General features: G+C 34.5%; 1 protein-coding gene across 4 annotated transcripts in view; it reads left to right on the plus strand.

Annotated features, from left to right (window-relative positions):
• gabrb3 (gamma-aminobutyric acid type A receptor subunit beta3) overlaps positions 1-25,729 on the plus strand; it is a 138,869-nt gene that overhangs the window by 99,340 nt on the left and 13,800 nt on the right. For all 4 annotated transcript variants that reach the window (XM_021471810.3, XM_021471811.3, XM_005166081.5 and 1 more), the window contains one exon: positions 8,029-8,181. In XM_021471810.3, coding sequence (XP_021327485.1) covers positions 8,029-8,181 — 153 coding nt within the window. The remainder of the gene's footprint in view (positions 1-8,028; positions 8,182-25,729) is intronic.

Raw genomic sequence — 25,729 nt, forward strand, 5'->3', positions numbered from 1 at the left:
TCGCAAAACTTCCTGTAAGTTGGAATTTTTCTGCAGAGTTTGCTTCTTAAACCACTTTGCTTGCAGTTATTATTTATTTTAAATTTTTTGCTTTAGGCATGTTGTATCTGAATAGTCATTGAAGAAATCATTTGCTATAGTTCTTTTTACACTGTCAAAAAAATAATTATTAAATACTAAAATAATAAAATGTATTGTGTTAAGAGTCATGTAATTACATCTGTGAAAACATACATAGATTAGTTCACAGACACGTGTCACTTTGTAAAACATGATTAGTTGACTTTACTTAATTAAACTCTATAAACATTTCTGGAGACCACAAATTATGTAGCCAGAGCTATGTATAGCTGCATTTCGTCTTTAAAACGAATGCTATGGGGTGGTATGACGCCTTTTTGTTTTCTTGCTGACCAGCTGACCACTTAACTCCGTATAGACAGTTTTCCTGCGGTTACCAGTTTGTTCAGTAGCTTGCCATGTACGTCAGCGGTTTTGAGACACAGAGAGGAGTTGACCACGATGAAGGGGTTTGAGTCTTGCTAAAATCAGTTTCAGAAAGCAGATAAGACAAAAACAGAAGCCAAAACATAAAATAAACAAGTAAATAACAGGGTGAGAATGTGGTAAAATCTGAAAACGTGGGTTAAAAAAAAGGCAAGGGCTTTTCCTTTTCTGGACAGCTTTTTAAAACTGTCTGTTGGGTTTAGGGAAGTGGATGGACGGTCAATCTGTGCTTTTGAAAACATTATTGCTTGGATTTAGGAAAGGAGGAGGCTGGGTCAGTAGATTGGTCAGTAAGTTAGTCAGTCGACAGTCGCTTCTGGTGGATTTACGCTGGAACAATTCGCAAGAGAAATTTGAGATCTCAAAAAGTGTACACAGCGGCCTTTGGTGGATTCACAAAAATAAAAACTGCAATAAAAAGTATCTCCTGGGACGTATTTTGCACTCTCCAGAAATATATATATTGGTATGTTTTCAGAATGAGCCTTGGTTGTGAAAAAGTGAGTAAACCTGTTGCCTTTAATTTTTGAAATAAATGAACTATGTGCGTAAATATAAGAATTTAGTTAAATAAACGTACAAATTCCCTGTTACAGCAGTTTTACTCAGTTTTTTTTAAGAAAAGTCAATTTGTTGCTTTTAAAGCAACCAGTTTTCTCACTTTTTAAGCAAAATAAATAACAGCATTTTACAGTGCAGGGGGAAAAGTTGAAAGTACTGTAGTTTGCTACAAAAAAATCCCCCTGGTGAAATCTGTGCTCATAAAAAGTCTAAAATCTAAAATTATGAATCAAAAATAAAATTTGTCAAGCTGAAATATTTCTATCAAGTTACTTTTTTTGCTGTGAAGTTTTTCTGCTTGTTCTGTTCAAGACTGATATTATTTGAAAATCTGCCTAATTGGGGCCTGTGCATCAGAAATCTTTCTTCATCACGATAGAACAGACCAGTAATAATGGAGGAGCAATTACCACTCTATTTCCTCAAGCTTCTAAAGAGAAGAGCAGAGATGTAAGAGTGGAGAAAGTGAGAGATGGGGTCGGAGATGGGGAAAAAACAGCCACTTGATATCAGCCATCACATATTCATGAGGCAGAAGACCCACTGCATAAATTATTCTCTTCTAAAACTGAGGCATTCATAGAGGCAGCGCTGTAATGATTATTCCCCATCCTGAATTAATGACACATAGAAGGAGACTGGATATCTTCCGCACGTAGTCAGAAGGATTACGGGAATTGCTAGGTTGTGATTGAGAATGATGTGACTATACTGCTAATGCCGTGATGAGCTTTTCTAGAGAAAGAGTTGTGAGAATGGAGTGTTTTTTTATTCAATGGTTGTAAGTGATGATAGTGTGTAGTTGGGCATAACTAACCAATGGTTATCCACTCGACCAATGGTGTGAGTTTAGGGGTGGGACTTTTTTTGTCTCACATTTCACAAAACCTTCCCACACAAGTCATTTAAGTAATTACTCTGAATTATGTGTAGGTAGTGTAAGTTTATCACGTAAATTGCATCGCATGTTTTTATAGGCTGTGGTGTTTGTACAGGTTGCATAATGTACATCTGTAGGTTGTGTTATATGTGTGTAGGATGTGTGATTTATTCATAGGTTGTGTTCATGTGTGTGTGTGTGTGTGTGTGTGTGTGTGTGTGTGTGTGTGTGTGTGTGTGTGTGTGTGTGTGTGTGTGTGTGTGTGTGTGTGTATGTGTGTGTGTGTATCTAGGGTGAATGCTTGTTAGGTACATTTTTTTTTCCACCTCCATAAATAACTAAGCAGTGATTTCTCTTCCGTAAGCTGCATGGTTCAGATGGTTCTTGTTTATTTTTGCATAATGTCTGTGTTTTAAGGCAGGGTTTCAGTATTTTGGACTGAGGACAGAGGTGACCCATATAGTAATCTGGTACATGGAAATTTATGCAAATTACATATATGATATGTGATAGATATATGAGCAATATCACACTCATAGCAGTAATTGTATATCGACACTGGTGGGAGGCATGCGTTGTGCCTTAGTGTCCAACCTGTGACAATTTACAGCCATATTGCACTGCTACGAGTGTGATATTGCGTTTATACAACAGTTTGATGGCATAATTGTGTAAATAAAAAATAAAATCAAACATGGGGAGTCTAAAAAAGTTTTTGTAAGAGGAACTACTTTCCTCCGCCATTAATTCACATCTACAGCTGACGTCAGAACAGCAGAATCATAACTACACACATGTCACTTTAGAGCTAATATTTGAATGATTCTCTTGCATAATAACTAAAATGAGGACAAAACAGGGGATTTTGCTGACATTTTTAAATTATAAGGTTGAACAGCATGAAATGCCATCAGTCTACAGAGATTTCTCTGTAATTCTCTGTTGCAATCAAAAGATCACAGTAACCCCAAAGGCCAAATCAGCGCAATAACTACCAGATTACTGTTGTGTTTGTGGTAAGGAAAATGCTAAACACATGCGGGCATTTCTTCTTTCTTTCTTTCTGTTTCCTGAACTAGTCTGCATTAACAAAAACAGGAGACTCATTAGAAACAAACAGATGGTAAACCAAAAAGTAACATAGAGTTATACAGTGAGTAGCAACACAAAATACATACATGCGAGTTCCATCTTACACTCAATACACTACAATTACTATGGTATAAATACAGCACTGCAACATAAAAATATAGAGATCGACTCATCAATTTTATATTGTTTTGATCAACTGTAGTTTGAAAATACGCCGATCTTTTCTTCTCTAAGGACTTATTTTGCTGTCTCTGTCACCATCTTGTGGATGGACATTGTCAACTGTACATATATATAAATATATATGTGGGTCAATGACGTGACGCTCATTTTTTTGTGTCCATGTCTTTTAAATAAATTCAAGTAGGTTACAGTTTCAAAATAAATAAGCAAATTACTTGCATACATTCTCTATTTTGAGGACCAAGTTTAATTTTTTGGTTTTAATCCATTTTAAGAAAATTTTTAGGGGATTATTGCAAGAATGTCAATGTGGTGTAACCAAAAAAAATTGGTACCAAATAGTTTACCTTGTTTAAAAAATGTGAAAGCCTCAATGAAACATTGTATCGGCTAGTCTGGCATAATTTTACATTAGACATATTTAATAGTAAATAAAGGTAAATATAGCACAATTGTTTTAAATATTATAATTCATTTGGGGAATTTTTTCTGTCACCTCAAATTTCTGAAATGTCAAGATGGTGTAACCACCATTTATTGAGCCATTTTGTTAATATTGTGCACAAGACAGTTAGACAGGAAATTGAATCACAGAGAAGAACTCTTGATAAGACTAATTGCTGCATGCAAAGGTTAGTAACTCTTTTTAAAATGTGAGATACTTTGACCTTTTTAAGGTATGGTCAGCTATTCTTAGATATGCATGTCAAATGGTAAGACCCCAGAAATGCACTGATAATTGTTCATAATTATAAAAATAAGTATTATATTTAAAAGTTAAATTTGAAATATTCCCACCAAGCCCATGTGCTTACATAGATGTTATTGATAATGCTTGTCAAATTTCATTTTGAGTTGAAATGTCAAGGGGTGTAACTGGTTACACCATTTGACTCATATAGCAGGAGTCTTTCTGTCAGGGGTCAATTTAGTCAAATATCATTAGTTCACGATGCTGATCAAAAATGCAACATAAATTAAACTACTATTTGTGTTCATAGTGTAGATTATTTATTTATTTTTGTTTGAGAAATAGGTGCTTAATCCACAACCTTACTATTAAAGCTTTGTAAACATAGGATAAAATTATTTTACTGCACAACATGAATGTTTTTTTTTGTTTATGTTAATCCATGTTTATATTCACACAATATAATGTACACACTCTCTCATTCACACACACATTCATACACTACAGTCAATTTAGTTTTTCTAATTCACCTATACCGCAAGTCTTTGGACTGTGGGGGAAACTGGAGCTCCCAGAGGAAACCCATGTCAACTCCACACAGTAAGCCATCCTGGTCCATCTTGGACTCAAACCAGCAACCTTGTTGCTGTGAGACAACTGTGCTAACCACATTAGCCACTGTATCACCCTCCTTTGAAATGTTGTAAGTATTTTTTTTCTTCTTGAGAAAGTCTTATTTCTTTTAGTTTGGATAGAATAAAAGCAGTTTTTAAAATGTTTAAGCAGTTTTTAAGGTCAATATTGTTAGCCTTCTTAAATACAGAACAAACCACAGTTACCCAATGACTTGGCCAATAGATCTTACTTGCCTAATTAACTTAATTACATTTTTAAATGTCACTTTAGGCTGAATACTAATGTCTTACAAATTATCTAGTCAAATATTATGTGCTGTCATCATGGCAAAGATTACGGAAGAAATCAGTTATTAGAATTTAGTCATTTAAACTATTTTGTTTAGAAATGTGTTGACAATAATATTCTCTCTGTTAAAGAGCACTTGGGAATTTCTTTTTTAAATAAAAGAAAAAATTAACATGGGAAATGAAACAAGGTTGACAAGCCTCTATAGACTGAGTGCACACAGCCTTAAGTTTTGGAGGTTTTCATACTTGATGCGCTTGCTGTTGTACTATTATTATTAACAACTGGAGGTGCCTCGGAGGAACTTTAATGATGAAAAGTTGTGAAGAACAAGTCAGAAGTTGCTAAACAAATGAATTGCAGTTGAAATCAGTTTTGTTTGGGTTTTTTTACAGCATGTCTGATAAAAAATTTTCTTCTGGAGAAAGTCTTATTTGTTTTATTTAGGCTAGAATAAAAGCAATTTTTAAAAGCCATTTTGAGGTAAAAATTATTGGCCCTTTTAAGCTTTTTCCCCGCGATAGTCTACAGAACAAACCATGGATATACAATAACTTATCTAATTACTCTAACCTGCCTAGTTAACCTAATTAAGCCTTTAAATGCTACTTTAAGCTGTATAGAAGTGTCTTGAAGAATATCTAGTCTAATATTATTTACTGTCATCATGGCAAAGAGAAAATAATTCAGTTATTAGAGATGAGTTATTAAAACTATTATGTGTTGAAAATGTGTTGAAAAAACCTTCTCTCTGTTAAACCGAAATTGGGGAAAAAATAACAGGGGAGCTAATAGCTCAGGGGGACTAATAATAATTCTGCATAATTCTGAAGTTAACTGTATAAAATAAATAGTTTGTGGATAAGTTGTGGATACACTCATGAAATTATTTGTTGTCAGTCAGTCGTGTATGCTTACAAAAATTGGCCTTTAATCCCAGCACCAAGGCAACAACGAGTAAGCAGCAGTTCTTACGTACTAGTGATTTACGTACAGTGTTTGGCAAATTGTTTCTAAATAGCTTAAAAGTAAAATAGTGGATTTTTTTCTAATATCATCTACTTATTTTTATTTTAATTAAGCCAACTGAAAAGAAACAGTGATGGAAAAGGTGTTAAATGTTAAACATGTTTCTTTAGTTTGTTAATATTCTATTGATGAGGGCCACACATTTAATGTAAAGGATGTTATTACTTGGTGTATTAAAGTTCAGCAACCTGGTTTCATTGTTCTAAACACATTTGTCAATGACAATCCCACTGAAATTGTTGAATATCATTCTTAATTTGAATTGATTTTAATTGTCAATTTCAAAATCTTTGGCTGTAGAAGCAACACTGTCAGGTGGTGTAACTGGTTTTTGTCAATTGGTGTAACCAGTATTTTACATAAAAATATAATTATGTACATGGAAATAATGTGAAATTAAAATTAAAACACTTAGTTTAGTGTAATAAAATAGTTTTTAACATTTTTTACATAATTTGTCAGATTATTTAGAAACCAGAAGTGTTTTTAGCATGTGTCTGGCCGAATATTGCAAAAACTCATTAAAATGTACATTTAGAGATAATGCGAATACAATAAATGTTATTGTGGTATTTTAAAATGAAGTATTTATTTCAGTGTGTACACTTGCATATCATCTAGGAGGAGTAAATTATTTAATATTTCACAATTTTTGGCAGTTACACCATTTGACATTTTCAGTTGCATTCAGTCTTAATGTCTGTAAAAAATGGTGTAAATGTTATTTTTAATTACATAAAATCAACATGAATACAATCTGTACATTTTAAAATATCTGACGGATGCTTTTAAATCAACTTTGTAAAAGATTTTTAAATTTCCCATCTTGCCAAACCTGTTTTGTCACTGACCCATGTATGTGTATATATATATATATATATATATATATATATATATATATATATATATATATATATATATATATATATATATATATATATATAAAACACATATAACGTTTTAGCTAATATATTTGAACATATATGTTCATGTTTGTAATTGCAATAGTTAAACAGTTTGCAAATATGTGTAGGTTTTTTTTATACATGTGGCATATATGACATATTTTTATATGTAAAATGTTTGTGAATTTTGTTTTTATTTTGTTTTGTTTTTTAGATCAGTTGTTACCTTAATTAATCTCATGACGTGTTGTTATTGGATGTTCTGTCTTGGAACAAAAAACTAAGCAAAACAAATAATACTCTCAAAATTCAAAAATGAGTAAAAGATAATTCTGTTTATTGAACTGATCTGATTCTTAGACTCTGCAGAGGATAAACCAAAAGCTTTGATGAAAGAATGAAATTGATGCACAGTTTGATGTTTGAGATTTTGTTGCTTTTAAGGGCTGTGGTACATCTATTTTGCCACGTTAAATTGGCACAAAAAAAAAAAAACATGCTACAAATAATGCACAATAAACATGTCTGTCAACACAATCTCAAAGTAGGCTTTAGTCTTTCATTAAGCAAATCAAAGCGTGAATTACTCATCCACTGTTTTTAAACAGACATCTGCTGGGCATGACTCAATTTAAAGGCACGAATGTAGGCACACAGAATAAATGTGCCCACGTAAAGGAAAATAATAATATATTAATGAAAAAAAATATCTGCTTAAGATCAATTCTTGGGTGGCCATATTGTTTCAGTATATACAATTAACAATTTTGAATGAATAGTATAATATAATAAACATAATATATTAAATATAAAAATCAGTTTTGAGTCAATAATTCCTTGCAGTTTTACTTTGTATTGAATTTTTCATTCAAACTCTTTTAAGTGTCCTAGCGTCTAGCTTTAAACTCACAGATATAGACTGCAAGCCATAAAAGTTCAGTTTTGATTTCATAAGGGGCTTTAACATTTAATGTTTACTCACTATTTCATTCTCTTTTCTTGTCTCCTTTCTCGCGGTGGTGTTTGCGCTCAAGGCTAAGCTACAACAAATCACTTTTTTTTGTCCACGCCTGCCTGTTGCCATAGCAACAAAATCTAACAGCAGTGCCTGTGCTGCTGATGTAAAATGTAAAGAATTTCTCCAAAGCTTTTTGAAATAAATATCAACCTTCTCTCACTCAAGTCTTCTTATTTACCATTTTCACTCACACACCTTCCGTTTTTTTTTTTAACAATCTCTCTTATTAACTTAACAGGTGCCTATCCTCGACTATCTTTGAGCTTCAAGCTAAAAAGAAACATCGGCTACTTCATCCTGCAGACCTACATGCCCTCGATCCTGATCACCATCCTGTCCTGGGTCTCCTTCTGGATCAACTACGATGCCTCAGCAGCCCGAGTGGCATTAGGTAGGCTTTTTATTCATTAGGATGTCCTGCCTCCTTCTGACAGGCTGTACGTCCTCTGTCGTTTCTACTGCGGAAATGCATGCTTTATTTAACAGCGCATTGTTGGATGTTCCAATAACCAGAACGCCGGCATTCGCTATTCTGTTTGAATTGCAACTTTTGCTGTACACACTCCAGGTCTCCTCAGAGTCCTCGCCCTCCCTTTGGTTTACTTTCTCTTGGATCTCGCCTCAAGACACACACACAAGCGCACACACATATACACATACAGATATTGTAGAGGCGCATACATCATTTAACAAGGAATAGGGCAGAGCCAGGTAGCCACAAACCCATTGCTTCTGACACACTGGATGGGCTGCTCAGAGAGACAGAGTGTTCTCAGTGTGTGTCTTTGCTCTGATGTTGTTATTCCAGAATGAGGAGTGACTCAGTTTACTGCCCGAAAGGCTACAGAGGCTCTCCAGCTGCAGTGAGGAGCAGGACACAACAGCGCTGTTTCACAAGCCAGCACAACACAGCCTTTTTTAAAGGCATCTCGTATAGGCATACTCCCTTTGCGGAGGTGGTTTTAAAATCTGCCCATTTCCTAAGGAATCTGTATTGCACCATTCAAAACATGCTATTATAATCTTTCACAAATTTAGTGGTATGGTGAAGACAAGGCAAGACAAGTTTATTTTTCTACCACATTTCATATACAATGGTAATTCAAAGTGCTTTACAGTAAAGCATCACTTTAGCTTTTATTGATCCTGAACTACTGTGGCAAAAATGCCCACTCTCTGTTGAAACAATCTTCAAAAATGTATTGAATTGATTTACTTTGACAATTGTTTTTACTGAAACACAAAACAGTATTTTAAATGTTTACCTATGATAACAATCATCTTTTAGAAGCAGTTTGGACAGGACTGTGTGCATGTATAGTGTGTCCACAGTTATATCGGGGTGATATAAACACAATAAGTCTCTTGTAAAAAAATTCTGATGTTAAAATAGGATCCAAATCGAACCCATTTTGTGGCCCACTGCAACGTGACGTAGGATGGTTCCCCGCCCACTGAATTGATTGACAGCCGAATAATAACACATAATAAGACAGGATGTGTGCAAAGCAACTGGGATAAAAAGATCTGTTCAGCTCGCTGTGATCATCAGTCATCATTAAATGTGATCAAGAATGAGTTTTACAAGTTTAAAACGCTTTTAAAACAGTGTATGTTAGTAATAAATTACAGTGATTTTACCGTCTTTAACACCACAGTCAAGTATCAGTACAATTGTGGATGTTAAATCAGGTTTATTTTGTACATTACCATAACAGATATCCATAAAGCAATGGATATGAATGTGTATTTTGTCACATTTGCCATGGAAATACAAAAGCTTTGTTACGACATTGTGTGTGACTCATCGTTGCAGAAAGGTTAGAATTAACTCCACAACAAATACATCAAATAATCATTGGAAAAGTTCTCACTGTAGTATTTCTCACAAACGTTACGTGAGATCTGCTTCCTTCATATCTGTCAATGTGCTGTTTATCTGACACAGCCAGAGATGGAGACACACAGTGACAGGCACGTGGGAACGGTGGGCGGGAAGAACTAGCATTAAAGGCGCAGGCAACATAAACAGCTACTTTGTGTTCAGAGCAGAAAATTCCAATGTTCTGAAAGGAATAATAAATAATCTAATAGGTGTTTTGAGCTGAAGCCTTAAAGACACATTCTAGAGACACAAAAGACTTATCTTAAAACTTGAAAAAGGGGAAAAATAGGTGCCCTTTAAATTGCAGTAATGACAATATATATATATATAGTCATACATGATTTTTTAAATTGATTAATATGTTATCTGAAATTTGCTTTCCATAGATGTACACTTTTTTATAGGATACTTCATAGGACAATATTTGGCAGAGAAATGGCTATATGAAAATCTAAAATCTGAGGACTCTGAAAACTCTAAATACTGAGAAAATATTATTTAAAGTTGTCAAAATAAAGTACTCAGCAATGCACATTACTATATATAAATTAGTTTTGATATATTAACCAATACATTTACCAATACAATTTAGACCCATACAATCTATTTTGGCTAAGACACTAGTTTTGTAGTCTAGTGTCACATACACTGAACTCACTTTTATAAAAGTAAAAACTACTTTTTTGTTATCAGTTTGTAGAAAATCTACTGCACTTCTTTTTACCCAAAGATACATTTCTTAGAATTATAAGCAGCTTGTTCTATTTTAGTCAGGATGCTGCCTATGACAGAAAGCCAGTTTACTTTGGTTGTGAAACAGAGCCACTGTGAGCTCTTTTCAAACTGAATTTCACTCTCACTGCCTCCAGCCTACTCACTGCCTGTGTGGACACCAGACTATGAGCTTCCATTTCATAGTACTTTTTGTATGCACAATATTGTCATCGTGGTCAAGTTAAGGCAAGATACTGCTGATGAATAGAGTAAAAAAAAAAGTCAAAGTAATAGGTATTATCATAGTTCCCCTGTTGACTGATTACTGTACATTGCAGACATTTTTTTTGATATTACACGTTTTATAAAATATTAAGTTTAAATATGCAAATGTATGCATTAATGTGCATACATTACTAGCACAAAAATCTGAACTTGAAAGGAAAGATAAGGTTCACAATTCTTGTTTCTTGTTTTTGACATTAAAATTAATTTTTACAGAGAGAATGTCTTTATCAACTATAATCACAGAAACTACAGTTAACATCAAAATGAAAAAAATATTTTTGTAGAATAAAACTTACTATTCAAAAACAATAAATTTTGTAAGTTCAAAACATGATTCAAAAACAGACAAATATAATTCTTAAATTCAAAACATGATTCATAAATAGACAAAAACAATTCGTAAATTCAAAACATGATTCAAAAATAAACAAATCCAATTCGTAAATTCAAAACATGATCAAAAAATAGACCAATACAATTTGTAAATTCAAAGCACGATTAAAAAATAAACAAATCCAATTCGTAATTTCAATATGATACAAAAATAGACAAATACACTTCATAAATTCAAAACACGAGTAAAAAATACACAAATACAATTCGTAAATTTTGAACATGATTCCTAAATAGACAAATCCAATTCATAAATTTAAAACACTCTTCAAAAATACACAAATTCAATTTGTAAATTTAAAACATGATTCGTTTATTCATTCATTTACTTTTCAGCTTAGTCCCTTTATTAATTTCGGGGTCGCCACAGCGCAATGAACCGCCAACTTTATCCAGCATAAGTTTTACGCAGCAGATGCTCTTTTAGCAACAACCCAACTCTGTGAAACATTAATACACACTCATACACTATGGACAATTTAGCCTACACAATTTACCTGTACCGCATGTCTTTGGACTGTGGAGGAAACCGGAGCACCAAGAGGAAACTCATGCGAACACAGAGAAAACATGCAAACTCCACACAGAAACGCCAACTGACCCATCCGAGGCTCGAACCAGCAACCTTCTTGCTGTGAGGCGACAGCACTACCTACTGAGTCACCGCGTCGCCAATGTGATTCATAAAAGACAGAATTTGTGAATTCAAAACACGATTTAAAAATACACAAATCCAATTTGTAAATTCCAAAATAGACAAATCCAATTCAAAAATTCTAAACATGAATAAAAAATAGACAAATCCAATTCGTACTTTCAAAACACGATTCAAAAATAGACAAATCCAATTCGTAAATTCAAAACATGATTCATTATATGTACAAATTAAATTCATTTGGCAAAATGTTTATGATTTTTACTTGTGAATTCACAAATTGTGTTGTATTTATGAATTGTAAAAATTGTTACTGTAAAACCCTTCAGAATAACAATATGAAATAACTGTAGAATTTGCTTCAAGTGCTGCTGAAGTGGAAATTCGTGGTTCAATACAAAGAAAAAAAAACTCACTTTGAGAAAACCTTACAAATATGTATTTTAAATTGAAATTTGTGGACACAAGTAAAAAAATGTGGCAAAATAAGCCTTTACAGTGTATTTTAGATGACGTCTTTAGATTTGACTGAAAAAAAAAAACGCGTTATGAAAAACTCAAAATTGACATTTTTTTCTGCAGTGTCGCTTCTTAAATCACAAAGGGCAGTTCAATATTTTTTTTAATTACATGGTTTGCGTGTTTGAAAGTGTGTTAGCTCATGCACCCAGGTGCAGCTCTTTCAGATAGATGTGATATGTTGGTTACAAGCCTTCTTTGTGGAAATTGTCCTCATTAACCATGTTAAGCGGAGAAATGAGAGCACTTTACACTGGGAGGGAAGAGTCTCTTGGGTCCCCCAACACGAATATATACCACCCATCTCACCTGCATCATTACAAGCCCTCCACGCTCGTCCATCTATTTTTCTCTCTTTCTTTTCCTCTTTTGCTTTGTCTTTTTTTACTGTCCTCCCACAACCAGGCAGCCAAATGAAAACAAAGGGATCAATGTAGCTAGAAAACAATTACATTTAACTTCCATTTCAATCCCAAGGCATGCAGCAGCACAGATGAATCTCTGCCTTAAATGCCTCTGTCTCGCCGCCTCCATCCATTCTCTGCAGCCAGCCACATCCGGCCTTAAATCTCGCTCTGCATTACTGCAGCACACTTAAAGAGCTTGGTTCATTTCAGAGAGGAAGTTATCAAATGATGCAAGACCCAAACATATTGAATGATGTGGATGATGTTTCGTTCATGCCTTCCGATTGTTTTGCTGACGTGGTCAGCCTGGTAGGTCTTTTCAGGAGAAGATTATTGAAGATTAGGGTAAGGTTAAAAGACCAAAGCATAGCATATTTATAATCCACATACATATGTGAATACATCACAAAGTTGACTGGATATCCATTTTTATTATTATTATTATTATTATTATTATTATTATTATTATTATTGTGTATTTCAGGTTCCAGATTTTTTTATTAACCTTTTTATTTTATTTTATTTTATTGTTTTTGTTTTGTTTTGCTTTATTTATTTATTTAAATTTTGTTTTATTTATTTATTTATTTACTTATTTATTTATTCATTTTGTTTAGTTTTATTTATTTATTCATTCTGTTTATTTGTTTGTTTTGTTTATTTTGTATATTTTTTGTTTTATTTAATTATGTATTTATTTTGTTTTGTTTTGTTTCGTTTAATTTTGTTTTATTTATTTATTCATTAATTTTATTTTATTTTATTTTCAGCACTAAATCAGCATATAAAAATTGTTTCTGAAGAATTATGAATACAGAATCTTCAGAGTCTTTAAAATCTTCAGAATACAGATATGCAATTATGAGGTTTTGAGAAAATTTCCTTTAAAAATATGCAAATATTGAAATTCAGTTCTAGACAACATAAATCGATAAAGCAGATGTTGTTTACACTATACTGAAAATAAAAGCCAAGACCAAAATTTCTAAATATATGTTTTTTTTATCTATGAAGTTTCTCTTCTTAACCACTTTTAAAATACTTTAATTGTACTTTTTGTATACTGACCATCATAGTATAAAAATAATGACTTTCAGAAATTGACTTTTTCTTTTCGACAGCAGAAGCTTTACTCTGCAAGTTTAGAATTATGTTATGAACACTTTTTAGTTGAGAAATTCTTTTAAAACTAAGCACATCTGGTCCAAAGAACTTGAAAATAGATCTTGAGTGCTCTGCGAAGTTGCATTTTCAAAAGTGTAACTCAAAAGAAAGGCATCCTACACCGTTCGCTGCAGACAGGTCTGTGTAAGGTACGGTAGATGCTTGTTCTGGTTAGGTAACTGAACTGAGTTTGATCCTCCTTGCTGTGACCTGGTCATGCACAAATCAATGCAGTCTTCACACCAGAACACTGCTTTTGAGTTTATGTAAGGCAGGACAGGCGTCCGTCTGCCCACACATGTCCTCTCTCTCTCTCCCTCTGGAGACTCAGGCCTTTACACTCAACACACAGGGGGAGTGAAAGTGGAGACCAGTTTCTTCTTTGCTCTCTGTGGTTGTTAAATTGCATTTTGCGTAATATTCAACTCTGGGAATAAAGAGTGCAAATACAAGGGCTGAAAGACTAGACGTGCTAATTTTAGGTTGTGATTTTGTTTGGTTTTTTGACAGCTTGTGTTTTAAAAAAAAAAACATTCTGGGATATTTTATGAATTTATTACAGACTGGTTACTGATTCTAGAACAGCAATTTTCTAATCAGTCAGCAGCAACTCTAGTGGCAATAATTGCCATCACAGGAATGAATTTGATTTTAAAAGACATATTTCATTTTTCAATTTTACAGATAAGAGTGAGTGTGGCCATTGTACCTTTAAATAAAGTCTTAACACAGTCACAGAATACAACTTACTTCTAAATCAATATTAAATATATTGAATTGCTAATAAAATTTATGTAAATGGTGGGATCTTTTATATTTTGGTCAAGTTAGGATATATGTATATGTATTTTTTAGACTATTTGTATACATTAACACATTGTAATTATACATCGTTATTACATTGTTAAAACATTACCAATTGGTATTAATTATTACATCAGTATTGGATTTACAGTGATAATTAAACTCATGATTCAGAACAAAAAAATTTTAAATCTTTTTTTCATCAACAAGGGTCAATTAAATTATCCAAATGTTACAGTAAATATATTCATAATCATAAAAAATGTTTCAGAATTCTACTTCTGATGAATGACAAAAATTGCCATGAGATTAATATATTTTTTTATGTATTGAATTAGAAAATTAAAAATTTTAATAATATGGGCCCTATCTTACACTCGGTGCAATTAGGTGCAAGACATGTTTGGCGTGATTTGTTGTTATTTTCAGACCAGCTCAACCCTTATTTTCACATTTTGCATTACGTTGTTTAAATAGCAAATCCATTTGCACCACTTTGTGAACTTATGGGTGTTTATTCATTATTTTCAGTTTATTCATGACTATTTGAATTTGTATAATGGTATTATTAGTAGTATTATTTATTATATGCATATTTATATTTGTTGTAATAAAAACAAGTTTAGATTTGTCCACCTGTTTTGGAGATGTATGGATCATCATATGGGGCTTAAGAAGTGTTCGGATGTAATTCTGTGTTTTTTTTTTTTTTTAACCATAATTCATTATTATTGTTCATTTATTCATTTGCTGAAAATTAAAACTGAATTTAGAATTAGTCTTGGAACAAATCTTTGCTCTTTACAACCAAAATTAATTATGTAGGCTGTTGGTTGTCTTCAGTAGAGTGCATACAACACCGTTTCCTTATCCACGAAAGTAAAGGAGTAAAGTCTACAAGTACTCTGAAAAAAATTATGTCTGCAAAACTGTTGCAAACAATTTATTTGTGTTTAATTTTTAAAAATAAATGAAATTTAATAAAATTCTACTTAATTTGTTTGTTTAAATTCAGCCCAAATAAATTGTTTACAGCCACTTAACGTAAAAAATTGAGTAAATCCAACAAATCATCTCTGAATATTTTTTTCAGTGTAAAGTAAAGAGAAAGTAAAGAGGCAGAATGGAAGAGGAACATTCTTTATCCTTGTGCTGCAGATTTTATGTTTGACAGTTTTCTCGCTAGTGAAGTATTCAATTTTTCAACTTACAATGTCCCCCATGTAAATAGCAAATGTGCCATGGCGTGACGCAACTGACTCTTTTAAGGGAAAGGGAGATAAGATTGGTTTAATATACGTTATGCTTAAAACACATCCATAACTCATTAAGAGAATAAGCACAACCCTATTAGACCATGCGCCAGGGCGCAGAGCATATTATTCCATCCTTAAAAAAGCAAAAGTGGTTTTGGACATGCCCTTTATGTTCTTGCGCCATGCGTTTTAGACTTTGCACGTAGATTGTTAAAATAGAGCCTAATGAGTCAACCATACCATACATATTTTTAAAAAATAATTAACGCAGCCTTAATGGGCATCACAAATCGTTCATTCATTCATTTTTTTTTTTTTTTTGCTTAGTCCCTTTATTAATTTGGGGTCACCACAACAGAATGAGCCGCCAACTTACCCAGTATATGTTTTATGCAGCAGAGGCCCTTCCAGCTGCAATCCATCTCTGGGAAACATCCATAAACAATCATTCACACTCATAAACTATGGACAATTGACCTGTACCACATGTCTTTGGACTGTGGGGGAAATTGGAGCACCCGGAGGAAAACCCCTGTGAACGCAGGGAGAACATGCAAACTCCACACAGAAACGCCAACTGACCCAGCCGAGGCTTGAACCAGCAACCTTCTTTTTGTGAGTCAACAGCACTACCTACTGCGCCACTGCATCGCCTGCATCACAAATCATTTAAAAATATTTTTGGGATATTTTAAACATATTGACACATTTAAACAATTTTATGGCCGAGAAAAATCTGTCTAAAACATGGGCTATATAGACATCAGACATCACTATTTCATCTCTTTTTTTGATTGATAGTTATAATTATCATCCAGTACAATGAAAATTTGATTTTGATTGATGAAGCTGTGCTTGAAACATATTAGGGTTGGCAAACACTGCCACAGCATATTCATTATGTCTGCCAAAATCCATAAAAATGACGTTCGCCTCATAATCCAGAACAAAAATCACTTTATTCAGAGGGAATACTGTTCTCTGCTGCTTTAGGGTGAACACTGAATTATTAAAGCCTTTTAAATAGTCAGGAGATGGGAGAAAATAAGAAAAGCGTGTAGTTTCTTTTAAAAATCCACTGTCTGAGATGTTCTGGACAGTCAAAGTCATGGTCGGATTGTAATTCCAGGAATTGTGCTAAATGTAACTTTAAATGTTAATGCGATGCCGCTCAGGGTAGAAACTAGGACACGAGTGGTTTGCAGTCAGTCGATGAGCCCCTTTTCTCGTTAACGAGGTAACGCCATTCCTTAGGGAGTGTGAATGTGATGGAGACAAGGTCCCCTGTAAAGCACACTGCCCTGCACTAATTACACTTTAATTAGAGGAAAAACCCAAAGCAACACTCTGTTACTTCAGTGCTCCAGATCTAAGTGAAGATCAGGCTTGTCATACTCATCACTTACAGTTTTTGCAGTGGCTAAAAGCTAGAAGTTTTGCTTTTTTGTTGTGAAAATTGCTAAAGCTTTTATTTCAATATATGATAGTATTACGATATTTATAATAGCGTTTTTAAAGAAGTATGATAATAAAATAACTTGATATTTTTGTGTATTGTTTTGTTGTATATAAATGTTGAAAGTACATAATCCTTCAAACCATTTAATTTGCTAAAAGATTCAAAAGTACAGCAGGTCACACTATGAAATAAGGTTTCATTGGTAAATGTTATTAATGCAATAACTAAAATTAACAGTGAGAAATACAACCCAGGCTCATTCTGAAAACGTACCTCTTTATACATTTCTGGAGAGCGCCAAATACATCCCAGGAGCTACTTTTTTGCAGTTTTTTTTTTTATGAATCCACCAGAGGCCGCTATGTACGCTTTTCAGATCCTAAATTTCTCTCACAAGTGCGATTAATGCTTGCTGATCTTGACTGACTAATTTACCGACTGACCCATCCTCCTCCTTCCCTAAATCCAACTGACAGTTTTCAATGCAATCCAGAAAAATTAAAGTCCTGCCACATTCCCACCCTGTTATTTCCTTGTTTATTTTATTTATCTTTGCCGGACTCGAACCCCGTTGTCACAATTCAACTCCTCTCTGCGTCTCAAGTCTGCCGACATACTTGGCAATCTAACTTGACATACTGGTAACCATGGGAAAGTTGTCCATACGGAGTAAGCAATCAGCTGGTAAGCGCGAAAATAATATCATACCGCCACCTACAGTAGCGTTCGTTTTAAAAACAAAATGCAGCCATACGTACTTCTGGCTACATAATTTGCGTTCTACAGGAATGTATATAGAGCTATGTTTTCAGAATGAGCCTATGTTTGAGAAATATTTCTTACTGATGGTATTGTGTTATTCGCTGAGGTTCCATCATTCATGTTTAATGCAAATGTTGTAATATCACATGAGAAACGAGTGATGGAAAGGACAAATTTAGAATAAAAAAAACAAATGTATGTATGTAAAAAAAGTGTTTTATCCTTGCTTGAGGCTGTTTTTCCAAAAACTCTGATGTACATTAGCGAACATTACACCCACATGACTCCACTAAAGTTACCTTGTTTACTGTTGGTTACTAGGTTACCAATAATACAGTCAGCCCCTCCACCAACGCCTCTAAAATTAAAAAAAATTTGATTTGGAAACTTTGGAGAGTTTCAGTTTAGGAAACTTTGCTAGTGTTAGTTGATTTTTTTTATAATTTAAAAATCAATAAGCATAAAATTTACATGCTCTACAAGGAGTATTCATCATCATTATCTAATGTTGTATTAGCCTTATCCTTAAGTGTAACAATAATAGTGTTAACATAATGCCTGTTTCAAGAGTTCACACTTAGCTGACAATTGATTATAAAGATCCTCAAGCCCAGGGCTCCCTATCATTTGCATTGCGAGAGGGGAGTTTGAGCTCTGGTAGTTCTCGAGAACTACCAGCTGTTTATAGCTAAAGACAAATTAGGAATTGCCATAAAAGACTTACTGCTGACTAGGACCAGATCTATGGTGCCAATTTGGATCAGTCAATTCACTTATGTCGCATGTCTTTGAATGGTGGGATGAAATGGGAACCCGGAGGAAACCCACAAAGATACATTGACTGAGGACTTAAAGTGACATTCCTGCTGTAAGGCAACAGTGCCGACGGGCTGCCCAATCTAGGAAAAAGGGGGATGAGTAGGGGTGAAAGAGGGGATTCTTCAAAACAAAAATAACTGTGGTATGAAATGTGGTATGGTTAAGAATCATCTGATTAGTAAATCATGTGTTAGCTATTGCGGGACCAGCTGTGGTCAATTATAAGCACGTGATCCTCTCGAAATTAGTTGATAAAAAAACTTGACAAACAATCAGTTAAATTTCAGTCAATATCTCTGGTATGTTGTAAGTCAGATTTGCATTTGAAAATGTTTGTTTGAAAACATAATAGACTATTTACCCTTTAAAGAGTACTCTTGACATACTCATTGAAAAATCCCTGGAGTGTTACTGAGGGTTATTACAAGACTAGAGCTTCTGACAAGAACTTTTGCAATATACAGTATGTATAATGTAATTAAGGTCAATGAAGTTACCAAATATGGTTCTTTAACAGATAAATGGTTTAATCTTTAAGCATTTGGTGTTGTGATGAACAGTACTGTGAGGACAGCAGTCTGACTATTCTCATTTAAGTATGATGGAGTCTTGCTGTGTTTGTTGTAAAAGCGGTCAGCCTTTGCAGGGCAACTGAAATATTGACAGTTTCATTTCTTGCTCCAGTCAGGCATATTCACACTTATGTCCCACCAGAGCTCAAGCAGAGTCAGCAACAAACACAAGTGATTTGAGTGTCGGTGTTAACCGGGAGCCTGCGTTCGTAAAGCAGATTTATGTCTAATCTGAAAATGAACTTTGCTGAAAGGTGGAACCACTAAATATGCAGAGCAGTGGCTAGAAGAAACTCATATGACCATGTTAAACGGATAGTTCAATCCAAATATACCAATTTTTAAAACCGTTTATTTTTATTTTCTGAACACAAAGAAAGATTTTTGATGAAGATTACATTCTTGATTAGAGTTGATGAAGATTACATTCATCACTTCTTGATTTTTTTGAAATATTTTTTCATTAACCTTTAAAATGAAGGCAATCCAAAGAAAAATTGTAGTGTTTCTTTTATCATACTTCATTTTTTGTCTGTAGATATGAACAATGGAGGTATTTTTCTTAAAATTGTTTGTTTTCTCCCGCACTGAAAAAATTGTGATTGAGCCTATTAGTTATCACAACATAATATTTTGAGTTATGTTAACTTATCTGGCTAACTCAACACCTTCAAACATCGGAGCTTTAAAGGGCCATGAAACCCCCTCGTTTCAGCAGGGTGTTTTCACACCTCTTCTTTGGAAAAAGCCAGAAAAGTGGGCGTGTCCAGCTCTGTTTAGGGGGGAGTGTCGGAGGAACTAAAGTGGGAGGGTGTGGGAGTGTCGATTTGGGCACGCGCGAGTTTCAGAGTCAAAATACACACACACACACACACATACATACAGGAGAATGTGATGGTGTTTAACCTACATGGACATCTGTAGTCGAATTATTAGCCAAATTATTAAATGGTGGACTTTAACTGCAGTTTGGCTCTTTCATTCAGGGAATTCATTCAAGCCCCTCGCGACAAACGAGATATTTGATTTGAGGAACTGCTCTAAGCGTGTATTTTTCATGCAATGTTTGATACCGCACGGCGAATGAGAGAAAAAAACCCTCTGCATTTCCCAGAAACTTAGATGCACACGACAGGTAGTGTCAGAAAGCCGCGCGTGTTATTCCGGTCACTAAATGCGGTAAAAACCCTACACGAGGTTAAAGTTTGGTTGTGGTGCTAACGTGTTTACACTCTGTGCAATAGTTTGTTAGATACGAACAAACTGAATAAACAAAGAGCACTGGTCGCTCACTTACCAAATCTGTAGAGACAGGACAATCACCAGCAACTAGAGCCGCGTCTTTATGAAGAGAATACTACAAACGATTCCAGATCTCAGCGTTTGCAGATGAGAACAGCTCTCAGGTAAACAATAATCCTCCTTAGACACGTAAGTTATTGTTGTCGCGCGTCGCGTACACTGTAATCCACACGTGAGTCTGAGCTCTCACAGAGAGAAAATGAAAACGAAACTTAACTGCAGCAAACTATAAAAGCAACACTTCACGCTTGTTTTGCCAACACAACGTGGCGTCTCTGTCCTGAAAACACGGTGATACTAATGAATATTAATGAAGTTGCACAATAGAGTGCGCTGATTGGTTTAACCCAAGCCTTACTCATGCATTAATGTATCACACTGTAAGACGTAATAAGACACACTCTGACACAGACGTCCAGTCTGCACGCTGGAATACACACTATTATGTCATGACCGTGACGCAGCTTCAAAAATTCGTTTCAAACAGGAAGTACGAATTTGCTTAAAATAACGCAAAAACAACCAATTTACACTTTTTAGTGAAATATAGGTGTCCTAATAGTGTTTTTAGCAGTGTGGGACACATATACGACTGTCAACAGCTCAAAAAATGTGTTTTGGTGTTTCGTGACCCTTTAAGGCCTAATACTGATTCTCTTTTTGTACCCACACCCCTTCCCCTTGGCCCTTGGAACAGAGTGTGAAGGGGAAGGGCTTCAAATTTACAAATTTCAAAATGGGGCACCACTACAGCACATGCACACGTCATTATGTCATCGCGATCTCTTGCTTCATATGAGATCGGCGATCACGACTGCTGTAACTATTCCAGTTGCAATATGTTTTTGGTATTGATCCTCAGGAAATAACTGAAGGCAACATCATCATGTTATAATGATATAATGTGGCAAAAAGCTCATAACTGTACTGTGCATTTACACCCTGGCCATATTCATCTATAAAAACACAAGGAAACAACATTAACATTATACCACACACTGTAAAAAGCTCATTCTCAGCCACTAGATTTTTCTGACAGAATTTTCCAGTGTCAGATGTGGGACTACTTACTATACAGGACTTATTATTAGGGATTATAGATAGGGAAATTTAGCTGATTCTCCTGACGTCCGTGGCGTGCGCAGCCATGCTGCGGTTGTGGTGTATTCAGGGAAATTTTCTTACCCTTTGGTTTCAAGTGTGGTCCTGAAAAATCTCCCTTTCATGGGGTATAAAGCCCTTCCCCTTCAAGCTAAAGAGAACTGGGACACCTCTACCACTTCACGTGAATGCGCAAAACAAGGGGAAGGGGTAGAATTGGGAATTGGCCTAAATATTACAAATATTTCCAAATGAAAGCTAATAATTCTTTTTTATTGTAATAAATCCCCTTCAAAATTGTATTTGTATATGTTTTGTAATTATATATGTGTATGCGTTTTGTAATTATATGCATTATTTATTTATTGTAATACTTTTACTTAAATTAAATTTGGATGTGTGTTTACCTGCTTTAGTTTTTAGGTAGTTTTTGTGCAGTTTTACTTCACCATTTAAGTGAAGTAAACTTAAAATTTTAAGGCAGCACGAACTCTTGCTATTTAAAGTTAAAATACATTTTCCAGAGTGCACTAAGCCATAAATCTTCATTTCAGCTTCAGCGGCACTTACACCAATATCTATAGTTTTAATAGTATCTGTAGTCTAAAGATTTTATAATTTATAATTTGCCTGATGATATACAAGATTTTGAATTATGGAGTGATAAAAAGAGGTGAACACAATCTAAACAATCTAAACATAAGCCAAACAATATTAATAAGTAGGGAAATAGCCAAACATGTCAAATAAATAAATTAAATAAATAAATAAATAATTAAATGATCAGACTTTATCCAATGTTTAGATTTTTGTGATTGAAATGTATGCAAATTAATGGATATTTAATTAAATGAAAAATATAAAAAATACACATTTTAGAATAGCTGTTATACAACAAGATATTTGCAATTTGTGTAATGTAGTCAATCAACTGGAAATTTATATATTTTTTACAATGTTCCCCTATAGTGCCAAGAAGAACCAAAAAGCACAGTTGACAGTCTCCTAATCTAAAGAGCCCTTCTCCACTATAAAGTATTCAAATGTTTCTTGCATATAAAAAATTCTTTATGGAGCTATCAATACCAGTAAAGAATCAATTTAAGAGTGTAACTCTCAAAACACATCACACAACAATAAGATTTTCTGCTCCACTGAAGAAAAAAGCTTGATTTAACTTCAGACAGTCTTTGATTTTATTACATAAAGGCCATTCATAAGAAGATCTCCTTGAAAAGCAGCAGTAAGTTACAATAAGCTTGTGACAACTAGTCTCACTCTCAGACGGCACGTCCTCAGACGCCCACAGTCTGTTCGCTGACCATCTGACTGATGCATATTGCTCATAAAACTGGAAAGCACTTTCTCAATCTGGCAAGCTCCAATCTGATTGGCTGACTTATCGCAAGTTGTGGGAGTTAAGTCATGCAGGTTTTTATCAGTCTGCTTGGAAACAAATTCATGTTTACAAGTTATTGGGTTGTTAAAAAAGCTTTTGACAATAATAAAAAAAAATGTTGGATCTGCCCATTTTGTCAGGTTGGTACAGTGTTATTGTTAAACTATTACCATGAAATGAAAACCCTTTTTGTTACTTGACATTTTATAAGCTAAAAGTTTATTTCATTTTATTTTAGCCATAGTTTCAAGGAAATAATTCTTCATATATCAGCAGTGGTTACTTCTCACCAGTTTTGAAAAGGCCTGCAAAAGTGATCGTTGTATGAGTAGACGAGGAGAGGAAAAACCAACCCAGGCTCATTCTGAAAATGTAGTCCCGAGGACGTTTCTGGAAACTGCAAAATATGTCCGGTACACACGTATATTAAAAATACATACCTGTAGGTATGTATTTTTGCAGTTTTTGTTTTTAAGAATCAGCGAGAGGCCGCTGTGCGCGCTTTTTCGCTTCTTGTACGTCTCTCGCGAGCACCGTTCGTGTCCGCGCTGTTCTCACATAAACCCCCCCAGAGGCCCCTGTCGAACGAGCTTCCGTCTTTCTGAATGACAGAATCATTGACCGTGTGGCCGGCCAATCGGCTGACCCACCCACCTTCTTTCCTAAACCCAATCAACAACGATTTACAAAAGCCGTCCAGAAAAAGAAATGCCCTCGTCTGATTTTTACCACGTTTTCGGATTTTGACCACATTCTCGTACTTTTATGAACTTGTTCGCTTTATTTTTTTGGATTTTGTTTTTGTGTTTTCTTACCTGATTTCTGGAACCGCTCCCCAGACTCGAACCTGGTTGACGTCGTCATGGTCAGCTTCTCTCTGTGCTTCGGGTCCACCAACATACACGACGAGCTAAATGGACAAATTGTTTGGAGCGGGAAAGCCCTCCACACGGAGATGAGCGGCCGGCCGGCAAGCGCCGTAAGGAACGCCGTCACACCACCCCATAGAGTTCTCTTAAAAAAATCTAATGCAGCCATATTTACCTCCGGCTATGTATTTCACGGTCACCAGAAACATCCACAGGACTACTTTTCAGAATAACCCTGGGTTGGGAAAAACAGTCAACACAACAGATTAAGATTCACTGTTTGATTTGATTCCTCATTTACTAAAAAACAAAAAGCATATATATATATATATATATATATATATATATATATATATATATATATATATATATATATATATATATATATATAGGATAAAAGGTGTGCAATAAAAAAGTTAGTCAGTTTTGATCACAGTTTGAAAAAAAATGGGCTTTCCTCAAACATTAGTAGTAACCATAGTAACTCAGTGGCAGTTACCAAAACTTTAATTCATCAGTGCAATCTTGCGAACATCGCCGTTTGCATGGAGCTGATGAAGATTAACCAACAAATTTGCTCAAAATTATTTGCAAAGAGGTAGCTAACAAAATTAATTGTTCAATGCACCGCGATGCAGATGGGGACAATTTGGTATCGGTTCAGTAATAGATCATAACCGGTTATTATGTACTGACATTATACAATCCGTGCAATGTCATTTGGCAGCATATCAACTCTCAATAATTGCAGATTAAAAATGTTTGATATATTACATTTGGGAGTTTGAACAGCATATTTGTGTTCTTGTGTTTGTATGTGTGTGTGTTTGCGTGTGATTGTTTTTATGGTTCAAAATGACACAAAGTTCACTCAAAGAAATATTTTTTTGCTCAATCAAACTACTTAAATAAAATGAGCTGAAACAACACACTTCTTGCGATTCTATTGGGACAACTTAAGTTTTTTTATGTTCAATCCACATAAATTTGTTAAAAATGTTGAGTTTACTCAATCAGTTTGTGTTGGGACAGCGTGATTAAATTGTGTGGAACCCTGCATTTTTTACAGTTGTATAATGACATCGGTTTGACATAGTTGTACTCTATCAGTGTTTGTTTAATGTCCCTGTAATTCAGTATGCTTAAAATCATATTTAATGAGGTTTTTGAACTTTGCCGCTTGTTTCCTGTGATGGCTGGGTTTAGGGGTATAGGGCCATATAATTAGCTGTTTTTACCTATTGATGTTACCTAATAACATTACCCATATTAAGTGTCCCTGTAAACCATGTATACTAGTATGTGTGCATGCACATATCTGAGTGGGTGTTTGAGCAGTTGGAGTATCGCTCCTTTCTGAACTCGCAGTCATAGTGACTCAGGATAGAGTCACAGTAGAAACAGAATAGAGCATCACAGCACAGAATCAATAAAATGCATAGAAAATAGAAAAACTGCTATTGACTTTTCTATTTATATAACACAATCCATAATATAAGGCATTCTATTAAATATGAATAGCTTTTGGGGAAGCGAGGAAGGGAACATAAAAACAACAACAGTGCTGATCT

This window comes from Danio rerio, chromosome 6 (genome assembly GCF_049306965.1).
Source record: "Danio rerio strain Tuebingen ecotype United States chromosome 6, GRCz12tu, whole genome shotgun sequence".
NCBI classification, from domain to species: Eukaryota; Metazoa; Chordata; class Actinopteri; order Cypriniformes; family Danionidae; genus Danio; species Danio rerio.